The 24,807-nt window shown below is 37.2% G+C and overlaps 1 protein-coding gene across 4 annotated transcripts in view; it reads right to left on the minus strand.

The window, feature by feature from the left end:
- DGKB (diacylglycerol kinase beta) overlaps positions 1–24,807 on the minus strand; it is a 1,179,919-nt gene that overhangs the window by 1,083,810 nt on the left and 71,302 nt on the right. For 2 of the 4 annotated variants that reach the window (XM_053714112.1, XM_053714110.1), the window contains exon 3: positions 17,471–17,491. The exons of the other annotated variants lie outside the window; for them this stretch is intronic. In XM_053714112.1, coding sequence (XP_053570087.1) covers positions 17,471–17,491 — 21 coding nt within the window. The remainder of the gene's footprint in view (positions 1–17,470; positions 17,492–24,807) is intronic. 4 annotated transcript variants of the gene reach the window in all.

A 24,807-nucleotide genomic window follows, 5' to 3' on the forward strand; every position in this document is an offset into this window, starting at 1 on the left:
AAATATAGCAGGTCTAAGAAGATTACCTGAACATAAGTAAGCTTTTCTTAGAAACGATTCAATTTTCCTATCTAAAGGATCCTTAAATGAAGTACTATCTGCCATAGGAATAGTAGTACATTAGCAGGAGTAGAGACAGCCCCATAACCTTAGGGATTTTTGTCCCAAAAAACTCTAATCTGTCAGATGGCACAGGATATAATTTGCTTAAACGTCTAGAAGGAGTAAATAAATTACCCAAATTATTCCATTCCCTGGAAATTACTTCAGAAATAGCATCAGGGAGATAAAACACTTCTGGAATAACTACAGGAGATTTAAAAACCTTATTTAAACGTTTACATTTAGTATCAAGAGGACCAGAATCCTCTATTTCTAATGCAAATAACACTTCTTTAAGCAAAGAACGAATAAATTCCATCTTGAACAAATACAAAGATTTATCAGCATCAACCTCTGAGACAGAAACCTCTGAACCAGAAGAACCATTATCAGTATCAGAATGATGATGTTCATTTAAAAATTCATCTGAAAAAAAGAGAAGTTTTAAAAGACTTTTATGTATACTAGAAGGAGAAATAACAGACATAGCCTTCTTAATGGATTTTAAAAAATAAAATCTCTTATGTTATCAGGAACACTCTGAAAATTAGATGTTGACGGACAGCAACAGGTAATGTAACAGTACTAAAGGAAATTTTATCTGCATTAATAAGTTTGACATGACATGCAATACAAATAACAGCTGGAGAAAACAGATACCAAAAGTTTATAGCAGACTTAGCTTGGTAGCTCCAGCACTGTGCAGTGATTTTCCTGTAGTATCTTCTGACTCAGTTGCAACGTGGAACATCTTGCAATATGTAAAAGAAAAAAACAACATATAAAGCAAAATTGATCAAATTCCTTAAATGACAGTTTCAGGAATGGGAAAAAAATGCCAGTGAACAAGCTTCTAGCAACCAGAAGCAATAAATAATGAGACTTAAATAATGTGGAGACAAAAATGACGCCCATATTTTTTAGCGCCAAAAAAGACGCCCACATTATTTGGCGCCTAAATGCTTTTGGCGCCAAAAATGACGCCACATCCGGAACGCCGACATCTTTGACGCAAAATAACGTCAAAAAATGACGCAACTTCCGGCGACACGTATGACGCCGGAAACGGAAAAGAATTTTTGCGCCAAAAAAGTCCGCGCCAAGAATGACGCAATAAAATGAAGCATTTTCAGCCCCCGCGAGCCTAACAGCCCACAGGGAAAAAAGTCAAATTTTTGAGGTAAGAAAAAATATGATAATTCAATGCATAATCCCAAATATGAAACTGACTGTCTGGAAATAAGGAAAGTTGAACATTCTGAGTCAAGGCAAATAAATGTTTGAATACATATATTTAGAACTTTATAAATAAAGTGCCCAACCATAGCTTAGAGTGTCACAGAAAATAAGACTTACTTACCCCAGGACACTCATCTACATGTTTGTAGAAAGCCAAACCAGTACTGAAACGAGAATCAGTAGAGGAAATGGTAAATATAAGAGTATATCGTCGATCTGAAAAGGGAGGTAAGAGATGAATCTCTACGACCGATAACAGAGAACCTTATGAAATAGACCCCGTAGAAGGAGATCACTGCATTCAATAGGCAATACTCTCTTCACATCCCTCTGACATTCACTGCACGCTGAGAGGAAAACCGGGCTCCAACTTGCTGCGGAGCGCATATCAACGTAGAATCTAGCACAAACTTACTTCACCACCTCCCTTGGAGGCAAAGTTTGTAAAACTGATTTGTGGGTGTGGTGAGGGGTGTATTTATAGGCATTTTAAGGTTTGGGAAACTTTGCCCCTCCTGGTAGGAATGTATATCCCATACGTCACTAGCTCATGGACTCTTGTTAATTACATGAAAGAAAGGTTGACTTGAAATCAATATCAAAATTAACAGAAAATGTTTGCCAATTGCTTACTGGATGACAACTCACATAAAAAAAAAAGGGTTTAACTCAGGGCAGGAAATAAAAACTTACATGAAAAAAAATGAATGCATTATAAAGCCATCTTTTTACATGCAACAAAGAAAACAATGCAGTCAACACTTACATCTAGATTACAAGTTTTGCGTTAGAGGCTGTGTGGTGCTAACGAGCAGTTTTCCCTCACCGCTCACTTACCTGCAGTGCTGGTTTTACGAGTTTTCAGAAACTCATCGTTAAAAGACAAGAAGTGAGCATTGAGCAAAATGTTGCTTATTGCCGCACTCCAATACCAGCGCTGCTTAAGTCAGCGGTGAGCTGGTGTAACGTGCTCATGCACGATTTCCCCATAGGAATCAACGGGGAGAGCCGGCTGAAAAAAAGTCTAACACCTGCCAAAAAGCAGCGTAAAACTCCCTAACGCAGCCCCATTGATTCCTATGGGGAAATAACATTTATGTTTACACCAACACCCTAACATGAACCCCAAGTCTAAACACCCCTAATCTTACACTTATTAAAACCTAATCTGCCGCCCCCAACGTCCCTGCCACTATATTATATTTATTAACCCCTAAACCTAAGTCTAACCCTAACCCTAACACCCCCTAACTTAAAAATAATTTAAATAAATCTAAATAAAATTCCTATCATTAACTAAATTATTCATATTTAAAGCTAAATACTTACCTGTAAAATAAACCCTAAGCTTGCTACAATATAACTAATAGCTACATTGTAGCTAGCTTAGGATTTATTTTAATTTTACAGGCAAGTTTGTATTTATTTGAAATAGGTAGAATAGTTATTAAATAGTTATTAACTATTTAAAAACTACCTAGCTAAAATAATAAAAAATAACCTGTAAAATAAAACCAAACCTAAGTTACAATTACACCTAACACTACAATACAATTAAATAAATTAACTAAATTAAATACAATTAAATAAATTACATACAATTACTTAAATTAAATTAAATTAGCTAAAGTACAAAAAACCCCCACTAAATTACAGAAAATAATAAACAAATTACAGAAATTTAAACTAATTACACCTAATCTAATAACCCTATTAAAATAAAAAAGCCACCCCAAAATAAAAAAAAACCTTAGCCTAAACTAAACTACCAATAGCCCTTAAAAGGGCCTTTTGCAGGGCATTGCCTCAAAGTAATCAGCTCTTTTACCTGTAAAAAAAAATACAAACAACCCCCCAACAGTAAAACCCACCACCCACACAACCAACCCCCCAAATAAAAACCTATCTAAAAAAAACTAAGCTCCCCATTGCCCTGAAAAGGGCATTTGGATGGACATTGCCCTTAAAAGGGCAGTTAGCTCTTTTTCCGCCCAAAGTTCCTAACCTAAAAATAAAACCCACCCAATACACCCTTAAAAAAACCTGACACTAACCCCCTGAAGATCGACTTACCGGGAGACGTCTTCATCCAAACCGGGTGAAGTGGTCCTCCAGATGGGCAGAAGTCTTCATCCAAGCCGGGCAGAAGTGGTCCTCCAGACGGGCAGAAGTCTTCATCCAGACAGCATCTTCTATCTTCATCCATCCGGCGCGGAGTGGGTCCATCTTCAAGAGATCTGACGCGGAGCATCCTCTTCTGGCGACGACTAAAACCGAATGAAGGTACTTTTAAGTGACGTCATCCAAGATGGCGTCCCTTAGATTCCGATTGGCTAATAGAATTCTATCAGCCAATCGGAATTAAGGTAGAAAAAAATCCTATTGGCTGATGCGAGAATGCAAGCTCAATCCTATTGGCTGATTGGATCAGCCAATAAGATTGAATTTCAATCCTATTGGCTGATTGCATCAGTCAATAGGATTTTTTCTACCTTAATTCTACCTTAATTAGTGTTAGGTTTTTTTAAGGGTGTATTGGGTGGGTTTTATTTATAGGTTAGGGACTTTGGGCGGCAAAAGAGGTAACTGCCCTTTTAAGGGCAATGCCCATCCAAATGCCCTTTTCAGGGCAACGGAAAGCTTAGGTTTTTTTAGATAGGTTTTTATTTGGGGGTTTGGTTGTGTGGGTGGTGGGTTTTACTGTTGGGGGGGTTGTTTGTATTTTTTTTACAGGTAAAAGATCTGATTACTTTGGGACAATGCCCCACAAAAGGCCATTTTAAGGGCTATTGGTAGTTTAGTTTAGGCTAGGGTTTTTTTTATTTTGGGGGGGCTTTTTTATTTTAATAGGGCTATTAGATTAGGTGTAATTAGTTTAAATTTCAGTAATTTGTTTATTATTTTCTGTAATTTAGTGGGGTTTTTTTTGTACTTTAGCTAATTTAATTTAATTTAGGTAATTGTATGGAATGTATTTAATTGTATTTAATTTAGTTATTTATTCAATTGTAGTTTAGTGTTAGGTGTAATTGTAACTTAGGTTAGGTTTTATTTTACAGGTACTTTTGTATTAATTTTAGCTAGGTAGTTATTAAATAGTTAATTACTATTTAATAACTATTCTACCTATTTAAAATAAATACAAACTTGCCTGTAAAATAAAAATAAATCCTAAGCTAGCTACAATGTAACTATTAGTTATATTGTAGCAAGCTTAGAGTTTATTTTACAGGTAAGTATTTAGTTTTAAATAGGAATAATTTAGTTAATGATAGGAATTTTTATTTAGATTTATTTTAGTTATATTTAAGTTAGGGGGTGTTAGGGTTAGACTTAGATTTAGGGGTTAATAACTTTAATATAGTGGCAGCGACGATGGGGGCGACATATTAGGGGTAATAAATGTAGGTAGGTGGCGGCAATGTTAGGGACGGCGGTTTAGGGGTTAATATATTTATTATAGTGGCGGCGATGTCCGGTTTGGCAGATTAGGGGTTAACATTTTCTTTTAGTGTTTACGATGTGGGAGGGCCTCGGTTTAGGGGTTAATAAGTAGTTTATGGGTGTTAGTGTACTTTTTAGCACTTTAGTTAAGAGTGTTATGCTACGACGTTGTAGTGTAAAACTCTTAACTACTGACTTTAAAATGCGGTACCAGTCTTGACAGGAGAGGGTGTACCGCTTACTTTTTGTCAGACTCGTAATACCGGCGCTATGCAAGTCCAACTGAAAAAAGAGGATACACAATTTATGTAAGTGGATTTGCGGTATTTCCAAATCTGGCCAAAAAAGTGAGCGGTACACCCGTACCTGCAAGACTCGTAATACCAGCGGGCGTTAAAAAGCAACGTTAGGACCTCTTAACGCTGCTTTTTAAGTCTAACGCACAACTCATAATCTAGCCGAATATTTCTTACTAGACACAGCATTATTTAAAGTTACATGATACTATACAAGTCTTTGTTCAATTTAAAAGAGTGTTCTTCAGATTGTATTACAGTTCTTTTTTTATTTTACTTTTATTTTGTATATTTATATAATTAATTGCATTATGGAATAAAGAATATTTTTGCTTTGGTTTCCTGACCAATAGATATTTAGGTGTAACTTGCATTTCATTTCATTCTTAAAATGAAGAAGTTTTATTTAACCTTTGTGGAAAAAGTATTGTATAACACATTTAACTGCTACTCAATATAAATGATAGATAAATGTTAAGTACAATATTTTTTTACATGACCCACAAGCCATAATATTTGGACCAATATAAGTTACTCTACGTAGCTTTTGATAAAATGCAAACTCATTTTTTTTATTAACAACCACAAACAGTAACTCAAATTTATTTCTGTCATTCAGTGGTCTGCAGCCACTTTGTACTCTGTATTACTCTGGCTCACCCAGTTCTTAGTGAAAAACTACAACATTATAGATTCATGGACTTACTATTGACCATTATGACTACTGCAACCTTTTTTGTGCTGACCCTCATTTTAACTGTTTATCTCTTCTAAGCTGATGATTACATAAGGGGGAGCTTCACATTCATGCTTCAGTGTGCAGCACTGGAATCAAGAAGAAAAGAAGGCAGATAGACGGAGAGGACACCCCCAGAAGAGTGCCGCCATGGAAGAAGAAAGAAGAGGAGCGCTGACAGAGCTGACCACCTAAAGACCCGGAATCAAGTTGGTGAGTACTAACTTTTGAGGTTTAATGTTATTTTTATTTTTTTTATATATTTTTAAGACTAGGTATGGAAAAAGAGCTATATCACTGGTGCCCTTTTCAGGGCATTTTTTTTAGGGTCGGGAATTTATTTATTTTTTTGAAAAAGAGCTTAATCACGGATGCTTTTTCAGGGCATCTTTTTTAGGATAGGGTATTTATTTTTTAAATAAAAAAGTGTGAAGGTCTGGCGCTAGTGTATACACCTACAGCTCTATCCAGAAAGGTACCTAGTTTACCTAAAAATGCAAAAAAAAAAAAAAAAAGGAAGAAAGGAGTATGGAGTGAGCGCCAGTGGCAGAGGTGATAGGAATGACTGGTATAAATAAATTTAATGTATACTCTCATAAACAAATTAATACTTTTAAAACATTTTGAAACATAGTATTTCCTTAAAACATGGATCCATGTGTACACAAAATACAAAATAATACTGAAACTACTTCAGTTCTAAAAAATACAATACTTAAAATTGAGGACTGGATAAATGACAAAGGTAGATAGATACAGCAAATTTGATACAATAAGAACAAGGTAGATATAACAATATCAATATAATAGAATGCAATACAATAAAATGTATTAAGTGTCCAAATGTGAGTTAATCCAGTGAATGTGTCCAAAAAGAAAAATGTAAGTTAATCCAGTTAATGTGTCCAAAAAGAAAAAAGGGATATATGTGATTGTCTGTCCTGGGTGAATAAATATCCAAAGTGCTGTGGAGATAATCCTGTTTAATTACTTTCAAAATAAAATCACAGAAAATAGAGTCCAAAAATGTGTATATTAAAAATCCAAACTCAAAAAATAGTGATGAAAAAATAAAAATATGTAAAAATGTGGAAAAAATTTGAAAAAAATATCTATTTGTGGAAAAATGGAAAAATAAAACATGAAAGAATAGTGAATATAATCCCAGTGTTAATTGGAGTAATACATCCTATGATGTTCAATTCTCCATCACAGGATGTATCACTCCAATTAACACTGGGATTATATTCACTATTTTTTCATTTTTTATTTGTCCACAAATAGATATTTTTTCACATTTTTTTTCACATTTTTACATATTTTTATTTTTTCATCACTATTTTTTGAGTTTGGATTTTTAATATACACATTTTTGGACTCGATTTTCTGTGATTTTATTTTGAAAGTAATTAAACAGGATTATCTCCACAGCACTTTGGATATTTATTCACCCAGGATAGACAATAACATATATCCCTTTTTTTCATTTTGGACACATTCACTGGATTAATTTACATTTTTCTTTTTGGACACATTCACTGGATTAATTTACGTTTTCCTTTTTGGACACATTCACTGGATTAACTCACATTTGGACACTTAATACATTTTATTGTATTGCATTCTATTATATTGATATTGTTATATCTACCTTGTTCTTATTGTATCAAATTTGCTGTATCTATCTACCTTTGTCATTTATCCAGTCCTCAATTTTAAGTATTGTATTTTTTAGAACTGAAGTAGCTTCAGTATTATTTTGTATTTTGTGTACACATGGATCCATGTTTTAAGGAAATACTATGTTTTAAAATGTTTTAAAAAGTATTAATTTGTTTATGAGAGTATACATTAAATTTATTTATACCAGTTATTTCTATCACCTCTGCCTTTGGCACTCACTCCATACTCCATTCTTCATTTTTGTATTTATTTTTTAGAAAAAGAGCTTAATTGCTGATAGGCATCTTTTTTTGGATGGGGGGAGGTGTGTGAGCTACTTTCATTTTAGGATAGGGGTTTTTTATGCAAAAGATCAAATTGCTTCAAATAGGGCACTGACCACTAAATGCCCTTTCCAGAGCAATTGTTAGGGTTTGTTTTAGTGTAATTTTAGTTTTATTTTTATTTTGGGATGGGAATTTAGTTTTAGGATAGGTCTTACTGATTTTTTTTAAAATGTATTTATAATGGAACTTTTTTGGTAACTTAGGGGGTGTTAGGTTAGGGAAGTTGCGTGGTTAGAGGGTATTTTGCAATAGGGGTTGTGGCAGTTAGGGGTTAAATAGGTTAGGGAGTTTATAGCTATAGGCTATGTGCTGTTTAGGGGTTAATAGTGTAGTGGTGTAACTTGCGGTGTGTGATGGTTAAGGTATTAAAAGTTTAGTTGCGTCATTTGCAGTGGGCTATGTGGTGGTTTAGGGGTTATTATAGTAGAGGGTTATTGCAATGAGCAATAGCACGTGAGTATGGGTGTTAGGTTTTATTTAAGTTTGCATGCTCCTTTAAAGACTATAGGGGAGTACGCTAATACAATCTCAACTTTGCAAGGTCTATCCTTTTGTGTGCGCTGGGTTGCACTTGCGTGCATACTTTTTATTGTTAACTCGTAATACGAGTGCAACCAGATGCGCGCAAAAAGCCTCCATCTAGCAAAGTTAACGTGTGATTACGAGTGCTCCACTCGTAATCTACCCCGGAAAGTGTGAAGTTGGCTAGATGTGCATAACTGGACAAAAGGAACAGAAAAGGAGTATAAGAATAAAGTCAAAGGTCCATAATAGTCAATAAGCAGGAGCTAATGAAAGAAAGAAAGAACAAAATAAATTTTAAATAAAAAGATTGGTTAAAAAGAATGAGAACAAGCACAGTCAAAAGTGGTACGGTGAGACAGAGAAGAGAGGTTTAATACAGGGTAAAAACGAGGAAATTAGATAAATGGAAAGTGAAAAGCAAACAAAATTACAAACACAAATAACTGTTATAGTGACATTATGAATAACAGGGGATTGCTATAAGAAAAAGAAAACGTAATCATGAAATATAAGTATGAAGCAGAAAAAAAAGAGAATCAAATTTAAAAATACTGAACTAAAAGCTGCATTTAAAACTGTCGTATAAATTATAAATTAAATATGATTAAATCTTCATGGAAAGGAATAAAGCAAAATATTGCTTTGTGCATTTCACAACCCCACATAAACATACTCATAAGTCATACAAGCATTTATATCAACACTTCACATATTGAAAACAATAGATATTAGGTCCAGGGGGGATGCACTTATATCTATCACACATGAATATTTGTTTGAAATTTGTTATGAATATGTCATTAAATTTAAAAGTGTGTTCTGCTATGGTGTCTCTCTGCTTTCTCACATCCCTACTATATATTTGCCCTAATTGAAGATAAAACAATGTAATAATTTTGATAATGTTATTTTCCATTTAAAAGTTTTGACTAATGCATATAAATTAAAAGTAAGAAACACAGGTGGTATTGCTAGAATTTATGCTTCTGGAATCCTGACAAACATTGTAAAGTTCTTTACTACATGAAAAAGATGCTATCATACAATAAATCCAAGCTGGTTTAATTTAGAGTGCATGATCTGCCTTAGGCTTTTTTGTTTGAATTTTGTCTTTCCCATTTTCTCAATGACATTTCAGTGAAGAAAGGATAATACCTACAGTGGCTTGGCATAACTAGATGATTATGCAACAGAAAGTAAGAAGAAAAAACATAATTTATGCTTACCTGATAAATTTATTTCTCTTGTAGTGTATCCAGTCCACGGATCATCCATTACTTATGGGATATTAACTCCTCCCCAACAGGAAGTGCAAGAGGATTCACCCAGCAGAGCTGCTATATAGCTCCTCCCCTAACTGCCATTACCAGTCATTCGACCGAAAACATGCAGAGAAAGGAAAACCATAGGGTGCAGTGGTGACTGTAGTTTAATGGAAAAATTACCTGCCTTAAAGTGACAGGGCGGGCCGTGGACTGGATACACTACAAGAGAAATAAATTTATCAGGTAAGCATAAATTATGTTTTCTCTTGTTAAGTGTATCCAGTCCACGGATCATCCATTACTTATGGGATACCAATACCAAAGCTAAAGTACACGGATGACGGGAGGGACAGGCAGGCTCTTTATACGGAAGGAACCACTGCCTGAAGAACCTTTCTCCCAAAAACAGCCTCCGAAGAAGCAAAAGTGTCAAATTTGTAAAATTTGGAAAAAGTATGAAGAGAAGACCAAGTTGCAGCCTTGCAAATCTGTTCAACAGAAGCCTCATTCTTAAAGGCCCAAGTGGAAGCCACAGCTCTAGTAGAATGTGCTGTAATTCTTTCAGGAGGCTGCTGTCCAGCAGTCTCATAGGCTAACCGTATTATGCTACGAAGCCAAAAGGAGAGAGAGGTAGCCGAAGCTTTTTGACCTCTCCTCTGACCAGAATAAACGACAAACAGGGAAGACGTTTGTCGAAAATCCTTAGTTGCCTGTAGATAAAATTTCAGGGCACGGACTACATCTAGATTGTGTAGCAGACGTTCCTTTTTCGAAGAAGGATTAGGACACAAAGATGGAACCACAATCTCTTGATTGATATTCCTGTTAGTGACCACCTTAGGTAGGAACCCAGGTTTAGTACGCAGAACTACCTTGTCTGAATGAAAAATCAGATAAGGAGAATCACAATGTAAGGCAGATAACTCAGAGACTCTTCGAGCCGAGGAAATCGCCATTAAAAACAGAACTTTCCAAGATAACAACTTGATATCAATGGAATGAAGGGGTTCAAACGGAACCCCCTGTAAAACATTAAGAACTAAGTTCAAACTCCATGGTGGAGCAACAGTTTTAAACACAGGCTTGATCCTAGCTAAAGCCTGACAAAAAGCTTGAACGTCCGGAACTTCTGACAGACGTTTGTGTAAAAGAATCGACAGAGCTGAAATCTGTCCCTTTAAGGAACTAGTGGATAAACCCTTTTCTAAACCTTCTTGTAGAAAAGACAATATCCTCGGAATCCTAACCTTACTCCATGAGTAACTCTTGGATTCGCACCAATATAAGTATTTGCGCCATATCTTATGGTAAATCTTTCTGGTAACAGGCTTCCTAGCCTGTATTAAGGTATCAATAACTGACTCAGAAAAACCACGTTTTGATAAAATCAAGCGTTCAATTTCCAAGCAGTCAGCTTCAGAGAAATTAGATTTTGATGTTTGAAGGGACCCTGGATCAGAAGGTCCTGTTTCAGAGGTAGCGACCAAGGTGGACAGGATGACATGTCCACTAGATCTGCATACCAAGTCCTGCGTGGCCATGCAGGCGCTATTAGAATCACTGATGCTCTCTCCTGTTTGATTCTGGCAATCAATCGAGGAAGCATCGGGAAGGGTGGAAACACATAAGCCATCCCGAAGGTCCAAGGTGCTGTCAAAGCATCTATCAGAACCGCTCCCGGATCCCTGGATCTGGACCCGTAACGAGGAAGCTTGGCGTTCTGTCGAGACGCCATGAGATCTATCTCTGGTTTGCCCCAACGTCGAAGTATTTGGGCAAAGACCTCCGGATGAAGTTCCCACTCCCCCGGATGAAAAGTCTGACGACTTAAGAAATCCGCCTCCCAGTGCTCCACTCCCGGGATGTGGATTGCTGACAGGTGGCAAGAGTGAGACTCTGCCCAGCGAATTATCTTTGATACTTCCATCATTGCTAGGGAGCTTCTTGTCCCTCCCTGATGGTTGATGTAAGCTACAGTCGTGATGTTGTCCGACTGAAACCTGATGAACCCCCGAGTTGTTAACTGGGGCCAAGCCAGAAGGGCATTGAGAACTGCTCTCAATTCCAGAATGTTTATTGGTAGGAGACTCTCCTCCTGATTCCATTGTCCCTGAGCCTTCAGAGAATTCCAGACAGCGCCCCAACCTAGTAGGCTGGCGTCTGTTGTTACAATTGTCCAGTCCGGCCTGCTGAATGGCATCCCCCTGGACAGATGTGGCCGAGAAAGCCACCATAGAAGAGAATTTCTGGTCTCTTGATCCAGATTCAGAGTAGGGGACAAGTCTGAGTAATCCCCATTCCACTGACTTAGCATGCACAATTGCAGCGGTCTGAGATGTAGGCGTGCAAAGGATACTATGTCCATTGCTGCTACCATTAAGCCGATCACCTCCATGCATTGAGCTACTGACGGGTGTTGAATGGAATGAAGGACACAGCATGCATTTTGAAGCTTTGTTAACCTGTCTTCTGTCAGGTAAATCTTCATTTCTACAGAATCTATAAGAGTCCCCAAGAAGGGAACTCTTGTGAGTGGAAAGAGAGAACTCTTCTTTTCGTTCACCTTCCATCCATGTGACCTTAGAAATGCCAGTACTAACTCTGTATGAGACTTGGCAGTTTGAAAGCTTGAAGCTTGTATCAGAATGTCGTCTAGGTACGGAGCTACCGCAATTTCTCGCGGTCTTAGTACCGCCAGAAGAGCACCCAGAACCTTTGTGAAGATTCTCGGAGCCGTAGCCAATCCGAATGGAAGAGCTACAAACTGGTAATGCCTGTCTAGAAAGGCAAACCTTAGATACCGGTAATGATCTTTGTGAATCGGTATGTGAAGGTAAGCATCCTTTAAATCCACTGTGGTCATGTACTGACCCTTTTGGATCATGGGTAAAATTGTCCGAATAGTTTCCATTTTGAACGATGGAACTCTTAGGAATTTGTTTAGGATCTTTAAATCCAAGATTGGCCTGAAAGTTCCCTCTTTTTTGGGAACCACAAACAGATTTGAGTAAAACCCTTGTCCTTGTTCCGACCGCGGAACCGGATGGATCACTCCCATTAATAAAAGATCTTGTACGCAGCGTAGAAACGCCTCTTTCTTTATTTGGTTTGTTGACAACCTTGACAGATGAAATCTCCCTCTTGGGGGAGAGAATTTGAAGTCTAGAAGGTATCCCTGAGATATGATCTCTAACGCCCAGGGATCCTGGACATCTCTTGCCCAAGCCTGGGCGAAGAGAGAAAGTCTGCCCCCCACTAGATCCGTTCCCGGATCGGGGGCCCTCGATTCATGCTGTCTTAGGGGCAGCAGCAGGTTTCCTGGCCTGCTTGCCCTTGTTCCAGGACTGGTTAGGTCTCCAGCCTTGTCTGTAGCGAGCAACAGCTCCATCCTGTTTTGGTGCAGAGGAAGTTGATGCTGCTCCTGCTTTGAAATTACGAAAGGAACGAAAATTAGACTGTCTAGCCTTAGGTTTGGCTCTGTCTTGAGGCAGGGCATGGCCTTTACCTCCTGTAATGTCAGCGATAATTTCTTTCAACCCGGGCCCGAATAAGGTCTGCCCTTTGAAAGGTATATTAAGCAATTTAGATTTAGAAGTAACGTCAGCTGACCAGGATTTTAGCCACAGTGCTCTGCGTGCCTGAATGGCGAATCCGGAATTCTTAGCCGTAAGTTTAGTTAAATGTACTACGGCATCTGAAATAAATGAGTTAGCTAACTTAAGGGCTTTAAGCTTGTGTGTAATCTCATCTAATGGAGCTGATTCAAGTGTCTCTTGCAGAGACTCAAACCAAAATGCTGCTGCAGCCGTGACAGGCGCAATGCATGCAAGAGGTTGCAATATAAAACCTTGTTGAACAAACATTTTCTTAAGGTAACCCTCTAACTTTTTATCCATTGGATCTGAAAAGGCACAGCTATCCTCCACCGGGATAGTGGTACGCTTAGCTAAAGTAGAAACTGCTCCCTCCACCTTAGGGACCGTTTGCCATAAGTCCCGTGTGGTGGCGTCTATTGGAAACATCTTTCTAAATATCGGAGGGGGTGAGAACGGCACACCGGGTCTATCCCACTCCTTAGTAACAATTTCAGTAAGTCTCTTAGGTATAGGAAAAACGTCAGTACTCGCCGGTACCGCAAAATATTTATCCAACCTACACATTTTCTCTGGTATTGCAACTGTGTTACAATCATTCAGAGCCGCTAACACCTAGTAATACACGGAGGTTTTCCAGCTTAAATTTAAAATTTGAAATATCTGAATCCAGTTTGTTTGGATCAGAACCGTCACCCGCAGAATGAAGCTCTCCGTCCTCATGTTCTGCAAATTGTGACGCAGTGTCTGACATGGCCCTAATATTATCAGCGCACTCTGTTCTCACCCCAGAGTGATCACGCTTACCTCTTAGTTCTGGTAATTTAGCCAAAACTTCAGTCATAACAGTAGCCATATCCTGTAATGTGATTTGTAATGGCCGCCCAGATGTACTCGGCGCTACAATATCACGCACCTCCCGAGCGGGAGATGCAGGTACTGACACGTGAGGCGAGTTAGTCGGCATAACTCTCCCCTCGTTGTTTGGTGAAATATGTTCAATTTGTACAGATTGACTTTTATTTAAAGTAGCATCAATACAGTTAGTACATAAATTTCTATTGGGCTCCACTTTGGCTTTAGCACATATAGCACAGATATCTTCCTCTGAATCAGACATGTTTAACACACTAGCAAATAAACTAGCAACTTGGAAATACTTTTCAAGTAATTTACTATAATATGAAAACGTACTGTGCCTATAAGAAGCACAGAAAAAGTTATGACAGTTGAAAATTAATAAACTGAAAAGTTATAGCATCAAATCTTTGTAAAAAACACAATTTTAGCAAAGGATTGCTCCCATTAGCAAAGGATAACTAACCCTGATAGCAGAAAAAAAATACAGAAATAAACGTTTTTTTTATCACAGTCAACTACAATCTCACAGCTCTGCTGTGAGTGATTACCTCCCTCAAAACAAGTTTTGAAGACCCCTGAGTTCTGTAGAGATGAACCGGATCATGCAGGGAAGACAATAAACTTCTGACTGAATTTTTTGATGCGTAGCAAAAGCGCCAAAAAAGGCCCCTCCCCCTCACACATAACAGTGAGAGAGATCAGTAAACTGTCATAAATTAAATAAAACGACTGCCAAGTGGAAAAAAATAGTGCCCAAAACATTTTTTCACCCAGTACCTCAGAAAATTAAACGATTTTACATGCCAGCAAAAAACGTTTAACATTAATAAATTGAGTGTTATTAAAAAGCCTGTTGCTAGTCCCTGCAAATTAGGCTAAAGTTTTATGCATACAGTATAATTCCAGTGAAGTGCCATTCCCCAGAATACTGAAGTGTAAAATATACATACATGACAGCCTGATACCAGTTGCTGCTACTGCATTTAAGGCTGAGTTTACATTATATCGGTATGGCAGAATTTTCTCATCAATTCCATTGTCAGAAAATAATAAGCTGCTACATACCTCTTTGCAGATTAATCTGCCCGCTGTCCCCTGATCTGAAGTTTACCTCTCCTCAGATGGCCGAGAAACAGCAATATGATCTTAACTACTCCGGCTAAAATCATAGAAAAACTCAGGTAGATTCTTCTTCAAATTCTACCAGAGAAGGAATAACACACTCCGGTGCTATTATAAAATAACAAACTTTTGATTGAAGGTATGAAACTAAGTATAATCACCACAGTCCTCTCACACATCCTATCTATTTGTTGGGTGCAAGAGAATGACTGGTAATGGCAGTTAGGGGAGGAGCTATATAGCAGCTCTGCTGGGTGAATCCTCTTGCACTTCCTGTTGGGGAGGAGTTAATATCCCATAAGTAATGGATGATCCGTGGACTGGATACACTTAACAAGAGAAATAAGTTCTATTTTTATCTCTCTTTTTTACTATATTTAGTCTTTTGCTTAGTTTAAATGCTTAAATAGTTTTACAATAGTGTGACTTTTGTTTATGAAAAAGTTCTTTCCCTATTCTGCAACACTGTAAATATGATGCAATAAGTCAGAAACAAAATAAATAAAGGATTGAAAAATATTAATCATAGCTCTCAAGGAAAGAAAAATTAAAATGTAACTTCTAGTAATTACTGTAGTGACTCTATTAGGGCTGCAACTAATGATTATTTTCATAATCGATTAATCGGCCAATTATTTTTTCCGATTAATCGACTAATCGGATAAAAAAAGAATCAATAATCGTTGAATATGTATCTTTGTTAGCTCTTCACCAATGCAAAGTGTTTTCCACCTTGGCAAGGGGCCTCTCAATAAAGTAACCCTTGACTTCATTCTAACATAACACATATCTTGAATATCTATATACAATGGTAAATAACCAGCTATAAGGTTAGGGGAAAATATCTAGTCCGCTCTAAAAATAACAGATATATACTTATAAAGGTTGAATCTGGTACATATTATCACAATTTATTAAAAATATAAAAAAAACCAATAAAAACAAATCAAAAGCGCTAAGGACTATGGCCTCTATTTAACAAGGTCTGGCGGACCTGATCCGACAGTGCGGATCAGGTCCGCCAGACCTCGCTGAATATGGAAAGCAATACGCTCTCCGTATTCAGCATTGCACCAGCAACTCACAAGAGCTGCTGGTGCAATGCCGTCCCCTGCAGACTCGCAGCCAATGGGCCACAAGCAGGGGGTGTCAATCAACCCGATCGTACTCGATCAGGTTGATTTCCGGCGATGTCTGTCCGCCTGCTCAAACTGCAAATCTGCAGAGGCGGCGTTGTACCAGCAGTTCACAAGAAGTATGATTGACAGTCCCTGCTAGTGGCCAATTGGCTGTCAGCGCACAGGGGGACGCACTGCACAAGCATTGCTAGTGCAATGCTTGTGCAATGTTAAATATGGACAGCATATGCTGTCCACTTGCAAGAGGTCTGGTGGACATGATTTGCAGTAGCAAATGATGTCAGCAGAAACCAGTATTAAATGGAGCCCATTGTGTCAGCCAATGACAACAGACATATATGTGCAGCCATTCTCACCAGCTAGCTTTCAGTAGTAAATTGCTGCTCCTGAGTCTACCTAGGTATGCTTTTTAACAAAGAATACCAAGAGAATGAAGCACATTAGATAACAGAAGTAAACTGGAAAGTTGTTTAAAATTGTATGTTGTACCTAAATTGTGATAGAAACATTTTGGGTTTTATCCACCTTTAACAATGCTATATTCCACACAGTCATTGGTTGCACAGTATAATTACCTATTTATAACTGTCCCTAATTGGCCTCACAAAGAAGACAACATAAATTACATGGCAACATAATAACATTTACACTTATTTTTTCAATATTTAAAACACAATATAATTTAATAAAACACATCTTCATATTATTCTCCAATCTTTGCTTTGAATACATCATTTTGTCTAGCATTTATTTAGGGTTTAATATCCTTTTAAAGTTGTAAAACAAAAGTGTCCTAATTGGTTGGATTATTATATGTAAATATTCAAGAGAAAGAGAATCTGTGCATCAAATACATCTAATATATATATCACTCAGTGCTCATCACTTTTATACTCTTAGGGGCATATTTATCATTGTGCGAGCGGACATGATCCGATATAGCGGTTCATGTTCCCTGCACATCGATAAATGCAGACAGCATACGCTCTCGGCATTTATCATTGCACCAGCAGATCGGGTTGATTTCTGGCGATTTCTGTCCGCCGCCTCAGAGCAGAGCTTGATAAATATGCCCTGAGGCTTATACTGTAAATTAAAGATTGAAGTTCGAAAATGTAAAGAAAAAAAACATTACTTACTTGCTTAAGAATATCTTGTTTCTGATTAACATGAAAGAAAAAAAAAACAAGTATTAATAAAACATAACTAATATTTATAAAACATGTCTGCCACTTATTCGTTTACTTTATTATTGCAACATTACTGACTTTAGGAAGAAAAAAACATTTTACTCTGCATATACCTTTTAAAACTTACAAATTGACAGACAAATGTGAATTTTGAAAATGCAGACATGAATCTGGGTAAGAGGGAGGAAGAGCCATAGGGGCTTATTTAACAAAGGTCTGTCGGACCAGATCCGACAGTGCGGATCAGGTCCGACAGACCTCGCTGAATGCGGAGAGCAATACGCTCTCCATATTCAGCATTGCACCAGCAGCTCTTGTGAGCTGCTGGTGCAACGCCGCCTCATGCAGATTCGCGACCAATCGGCCGCCAGCAGGGGGTGTCAATCAACCCGATCGTACTCGATCGGGTGGAATTGCAGCGATGTCTGTCCGCATGCTCAGAGCAGACGGACAGGTTAGGGAGCAGCGGTCTTTAGACCGCTGCTTCATAACTGGTGTTTCTGGCGTGCCTGCAGGCTCGCCAGAAACACGGGACCTCGAGCTCCATTCGGAGCTTGATAAATGGGCCCCATAGGATTAGAGAATGGAAAAAAAAGGGAAAAGATTTGCAACAGCTAAATAAATGGAGCAGCGATAACTGTAAATGAGCTAATAACTATGGATTCAGTTTAATGAATCAGCATTCCCTTGTGACAAGTTTTCAAATATGAGCCTGTTCCAAATTCCTTAAAAACCCACTTATCTTAGACATTTCATACACATTTATGCCACAAAAACAACTTACATGATGCATGGGGATAATTTAACACCAACTATAATATTGTGTCTTTTTCAAGCAGCATTTCTTGTTTTTTTTTTTATTGAATGTAGCTTTCAAACAACAAACAAACAAAAATAAACACACAAGCTGCAATCCAATGTTTTCATGTACAAATTTGCATGGTCTATTATTCATATATTAAGAACATACTGATCACCTAAGACATTGTTTCTCAACCACGGTCCTCAAGTACCCTCAACAAGCCAGGTTTTCATTATAGCTGAACCAGTGCACAGGTGAAATAATCAGCAGATGGGTGAGAGCAGGTAAGTAACCATGGTTATTGATCAGCTGATTACTTCACCTGTGCACTGGTTCAGCTATAATGAAAACCTGGCTTGTTGGGGGTACTTGAGGACTGTGGTTAAGAAACACTGACCTAGGACATGGGTGGCATGCTGCACTGACCAAATAACTACCATCCATAGCCCGGGTTTAATTTTGCTGTGATTAGAGGTTTTCCACTGTTACATCCAACTATCATGTGCATTGGAAACCATAAAGCACAGCACTTGGATCACTGAGCAGTTGCATGAGCTATTGTATGTGATTGTGCAATATATATGAGAAAATAACACATTAACCGCTTTTAAATGTAAAGTATTTATAAGCATGCAAGCCATGCTTTGCAAGAAGTCTGCATACTCCCCAAATACTATGTTTATTAACTGTACATATCAGCAATTAAAGGGGCACACTAAACACTAAAGGCTAGATTACAAGTTGATTGCAAAATATGGCTTCTGTTTAATTGATATTTGCGCTCAACTTAGTAATTCCAGCGCATGCAAATGTGCCCTGGTATTGCAAGTGAGGTGCAATGCGAACACAACCTCACATTCGCATTGCACGGATGCATTGCACTCACAAGTGCATGCTTTCATAGGCTCTAATGGGAGCCTCATTATCATGCCGTGACACACAACATGAAAACCTAGCGCAGTGAAGGGGGTAAGTTGCACAGCGATGGGCAGCAATCATAAATATATATGTATATGAATATATACATATATATGTATGTGTTAATATAATATGTGTATATACACATATTAAAGGGACATGAAAGCCATTTTTTTTCTTTCGTAATTTAGAAAGAGCATGTCATTTTAAACAACTTTCTAATTTACTTCTAATATCTAATTTGCTTCATTCTCTTGATATCACTTGCTGAAAAGCATATCTAGATATGCTCAGTAGCTGCTGATTGGTTGTTGCAGCTAGAGGCCTTGTGTGATTGGCTCACACATGTGCATTGCTATTTCTTCAACAAAGGATATCTAAAGAATTGAGCAAATTAGATAATAGAAGTACACCCCACACCCACCAACTTTAGCACCCAAAAACTACTTAGTGCAGTTAAAAAAAAATACATTTAAAAAAAAGGGACCTTACATGATATTTGGGGGGCAATTGGGGGACATTTAAAAAATTAACCAGAGGTCTGACCTACTTGCAATGGCTGGTTATTTATCACGCGCCCATAAACGGGCAAATTTGCCCGTTTGTGGGCAGGAAAAAAATTAGTGCTCCACGTGTAATCTAATCTATATACATTTTATGCACCTCCCTCTAATCATTAATGTTTCCATATTGGAACCAAGATTTACACTGCACACATGTGCAAACACATAGGCACTGGAATGTAGTAAAAGATAGATGAAACCCATGACTTGTTTAGTATGCATTGTCCCTTTAAGTGTTACATTCCAAATGGTGTGCAGACAATAATAGCTAATAAACTGTATATATATATATAAAATGTTGTTTATGTATGTATACCTTTTTCATTGCAGAACTTGAATGCTCATTGCGCAAAACCCATATTTTACATTCTTATGTTCTCACAGAAAATAATGTAATTTTTATTAATATATATATATATATATATATATATATATATATATATATATATATATATATTTATATATGATACTGTTTATGTAAAATACATACTGTGTATGTATATATATATATATATAAATCAATGTAAATATTTGCATAGAAAATTAGTACATCTAAGATAGTATCCCCGCTTGCTTTCCCCCAGAAATTCTTAATATGCAATGTTTCCAATGCAATGTTTCCAATTTCTTGTGCATTGGAAACATGGCATATTAAGAATTTCTGGGGGAAAGCAAGCGGGGATACTTGCTTAGATGTACTAATTTTCTATGCAAATATTTACATTGATTTAATTTTGAGACATGGAGGATTTTAATTTCAGTTTTTTTATCTCCCCCCCCCCATCATTTTAATGAATTTTTTTATATATATATATATATATATATATATATATATATATATATATATATATATGAATAGATATACAGGTATAGGTACACACACAGATTAAAGGGACATACTACTCATATGTTAAATCACTTGAAACTGATGCAGTGTAACTGTAAAAAGCTGACAGGAAAATATCACCTGAGCATCTCTATGTAAAAAAGGAAGATAATTTACCTCACAATCTCCTCAGCTCAGCAGAGTAAGTTCTGTGTAAAAAGTTATACTCAGCTGCTCCCAGCTGCAGGTAAAAAAAAATAAAAAAAAAATGAAGAAATGAACAGCAGCCAATCAGCATCAGCAGTGCTGAGGTCATGAACTCTTTTACTGTGATCTCATGAGATTTTACTTAACTCTCATGAGATTTCATAGTAAGCTGAATAGGGAAATAATATGAGAGTGCATGAAGTTCATCCCCTAAGCTGTCCCAGAACAGACACATTAAAATGCTGCTTAGAAATCCTTTACAATGGGATGTGGCTACTGAGGAACTTTTGAGGTAAAATATCTTTCTTTTTTACATAGAGATGTTCAGGAGATATTTTCTAGTCAGCTTTTTACAGCTATACTGCATCACTTTCAAGTGTTTAAACATTTGGATATTATGGCCCTTTAATAGAGATTAGGAAGCGCCTAGGAAAAAGCCTCTGTCGTTCTGATATAAGGGTGTCCTAGCCCACCCTAAAAAACAACCAATTAACAACAGAATATCAAAGCGCCTTAGAAGCTTAAACCATATTCATACAATATAAATAAAATAATACAATATTTATTAAAACAATAATAAGATAGAGATCTCTATATTTAGTTTAGAACAATGATGAATTATATAAAATCAATAGAGACAGCTGTATGTCTCTAACAGCCCTCTAAGGCCAATCACTACAAAGTATTAGAAATCCCCAGTAGGGGCGTAACTAAATGTCCAAACTCTAGGTGCACCTAAATAACAGTCATAGATAGAAGTTGGTGGGTGAATCTGTTCCACAGGACAAAAGAAAATGAATGTCTGTTATAATGATCCTTGCCTGGCACGATGCGGTGAAGATGGTGATCCAGTGATTCCAATCTCAAATGTAATAAAAATCCCAATACTAAAAACGTGGAGTGGTGAAAAAAATGTGTCACAAATGGAAAATGTAAAAATTAAAAAATATAAAAAATTTAAAAAATAATCAAAAAGGTGGAAAAGGAAAACTATTGGCTGATTGGATCAGCCAATCGGATTGAACTTGATTCTGATTGGCTGACTCCATCAGCCAATCAGAATTTTCCTACCTTAATTCTGATTGGCTGATAGAATCCTATCAGCCAATCGGAATTCGAGGGATGCCATCTTGGATGACGTCATTTAAAGGAACCGTCATTCATCGTTCAGTCGTCGGCCAGGATGGATGTTCCGCGTCAGAGGTCTTCAGGATGCTGCCGCTCCGCTCCGGATGGATGACGATAGAAGATGCTGCTTGGATGAAGACTTCAATCGGATGGAAGACCTCTTCTGCCCCGCTTGGATGAAGACTTCTACCGGATGGAGGACCTCTTCTTGCTCCGCTTGGATGAAGAATTTGGCTCGGCTGGGTGAAGACGACTCAAGGTAGGGAGATCTTCAGGGGCTTAGTGTTAGGTTTATTTAAGGGGGGTTTGGGTTAGATTAGGGGTATGTGCGTGGTGGGTTGTAATGTTGGGGGGGGGTATTGTATGTTTTTTTTTACAGGCAAAAGAGCTGAACTTCTTGGGGCATGCCCCGCAAAGGGCCCTGTTCAGGGCTGGTAAGGTAAAAGAGCTTTGAACTTTAGTAATTTAGAATAGAGTAGGGCATTTTTTTTATTTTGGGGGGCTTTGTTATTTTATTAGGGGGCTTAGAGTAGGTGTAATTAGTTTAAAATTGTTGTAATATATTTCTAATGTTTGTAAATATTTTTTTTTTTGTAACTTAGTTCTTTTTTATTTTTTGTACTTTAGTTAGTTTATTTCATTGTATTTATTTGTAGGAATTGTATTTAATTTATTTATTGATAGTGTAGTGTTAGGTTTAATTGTAGATAATTATAGGTATTTTATTTAATTTATTTATTGATAGTGTAGTGTTAGGTTTAATTGTAACTTAGGTTAGGATTTATTTTACAGGTAAATTTGTAATTATTTTAACTATTTTAGCTATTAAATAGTTCTTAACTATTTAATAGCTATTGTACCTGGTTAAAATAAATACAAAGTTACCTGTAAAATAAATATAAATCCTAAAATAGCTATAATATCATTATAATTTATATTGTAGCTATATTAGGATTTATTTTACAGGTAAGTATTTAGCTTTAAATAGGAATAATTTATTTAATAAGAGTTAATTAATTTCGTTAGATTAAAATTATATTTAATTTAGGGGGGTGTTAGTGTTAGGGTTAGACTTAGCTTTAGGGGTTAATACATTTATTAGAATAGCGGTGAGCTCCAGTCGGCAGATTAGGGGTCAATAATTGAAGTTAGGTGTCAGCGATGTTAGGGAGGGCAGATTAGGGGTTAATACTATTTATTATAGGGTTAGTGAGGCGGATTAGGGGTTAATAACTTTATAATAATAGCGGTGCGGTCCGCTCGGCAGATTAGGGGTTAATAAGTGTAGGCAGGTGGAGGCGACGTTGTGGGGGGCAGATTAGGGGTTAATAAATATAATATAGGGGTCGGCGGTGTTAGGGGCAGCAGATTAGGGGTACATAGGGATAATGTAAGTAGCAACGGTTTACGGAGCGGCAGATTAGGGGTTAAAAATAATATACAGGGGTCAGCGATAGCGGGGGCGGCAGAATAGGGGTTAATAAGTGTAAGGCTAGGGGTGTTTAGACTCGGGGTACATGTTAGAGTGTTAGGTGCAGACGTAGGAAGTGTTTCCCCATAGGAAACAATGGGGCTGCGTTAGGAGCTGAACGCGGCTTTTTTGCAGGTGTTAGGTTTTTTTTCAGCTCAAACAGCCCCATTGTTTCCTATGGGGGAATCGTGCACGAGCACGTTTTTGAGGCTGGCCGCGTCCGTAAGCAACTCTGGTATCGATAGTTGAAGTTGCGTTAAATATGCTATACGCTCCTTTTTTGGAGCCTAACGCAGCCATTCTGTGGACTCTCAATACCAGAGTTATTTTAAAGGTGCGGCCAGAAAAAAGCCAGCGTTAGATACGCGGGTCGTTACCGACAAAACTCTAAATCTAGCCGTTAGTGTCTCTGTGTGATGTGTGCACTCCTTCTAAGGTAAATACATCATATCCAGCAAGTGATCTGAAAAAAATATCTAAGGGCGTTTTGGCTCTTAGATGGGCCTTTCTCCTTGACAAAATATGCAATATCGCTAAGGTACAAAATAAATTATTGAAATAAGGCTTACCAATGTTTGTCAACGTGTTTCGGCCCTTAGATGGGGCCTTTCTCCTTTAGAAAGGCCCCATCTAAGGGCCAAAATGCATTGACAAACATTGGTAAGCCTTATTTCAATCATTTATTTTGTACCTTAGCGATATTGCACATTTTGTTATATTTTTTACAGATCACTTGCTGAATATGATGTTTTTACCTTAGAAGGAGTGCATACATCACACAGAGGCAAGGATCACACACTTTATTTTTTGCTCCCATTTGGTCATTTTTCATGTGTTTTTTAGTCGTATAGTTTTCCTTTTTCACCTTTTTGATTATTTTTTATATTTTTTCATTTTTACATTTTGTATTTGTGACACATTTTTTCACCACTCCACATTTTTAGTATTGGGACTTTTACTACATTTGAGATTGGAATCACTGGATCACCATCTTCACCGCATCGCACCAGGCTAGGATCATTATAACAGACATTCATTTTATTTTGTCCTGTGGAACAGATTCACCCACCAACTCATTTGGATTCTATCTGTGACTATTATTTAGGTGCACCTAGAGTTTGGACATTTAGTTACGCCCCTACTGGGGATTTCTAATACTTTGTATTGATTGGCCTTAGAGGGCTGTTAGAGAAATACAGATTTTATATAATTCATCATTGTTCTTAACTGATATATAGAGATCTCTATCTTATTATTATTTTAATAAATATTGTTCTATTTTATTTATATTGTATGAATATGGTTTAAGCTTCTAAGGCGCTTTGATATTCTGTTGTTATATAGGTACACACACACATATATATTATCCTG

Source organism: Bombina bombina, chromosome 5 (genome assembly GCF_027579735.1).
Source record: "Bombina bombina isolate aBomBom1 chromosome 5, aBomBom1.pri, whole genome shotgun sequence".
Lineage (NCBI taxonomy): Eukaryota > Metazoa > Chordata > Amphibia > Anura > Bombinatoridae > Bombina > Bombina bombina.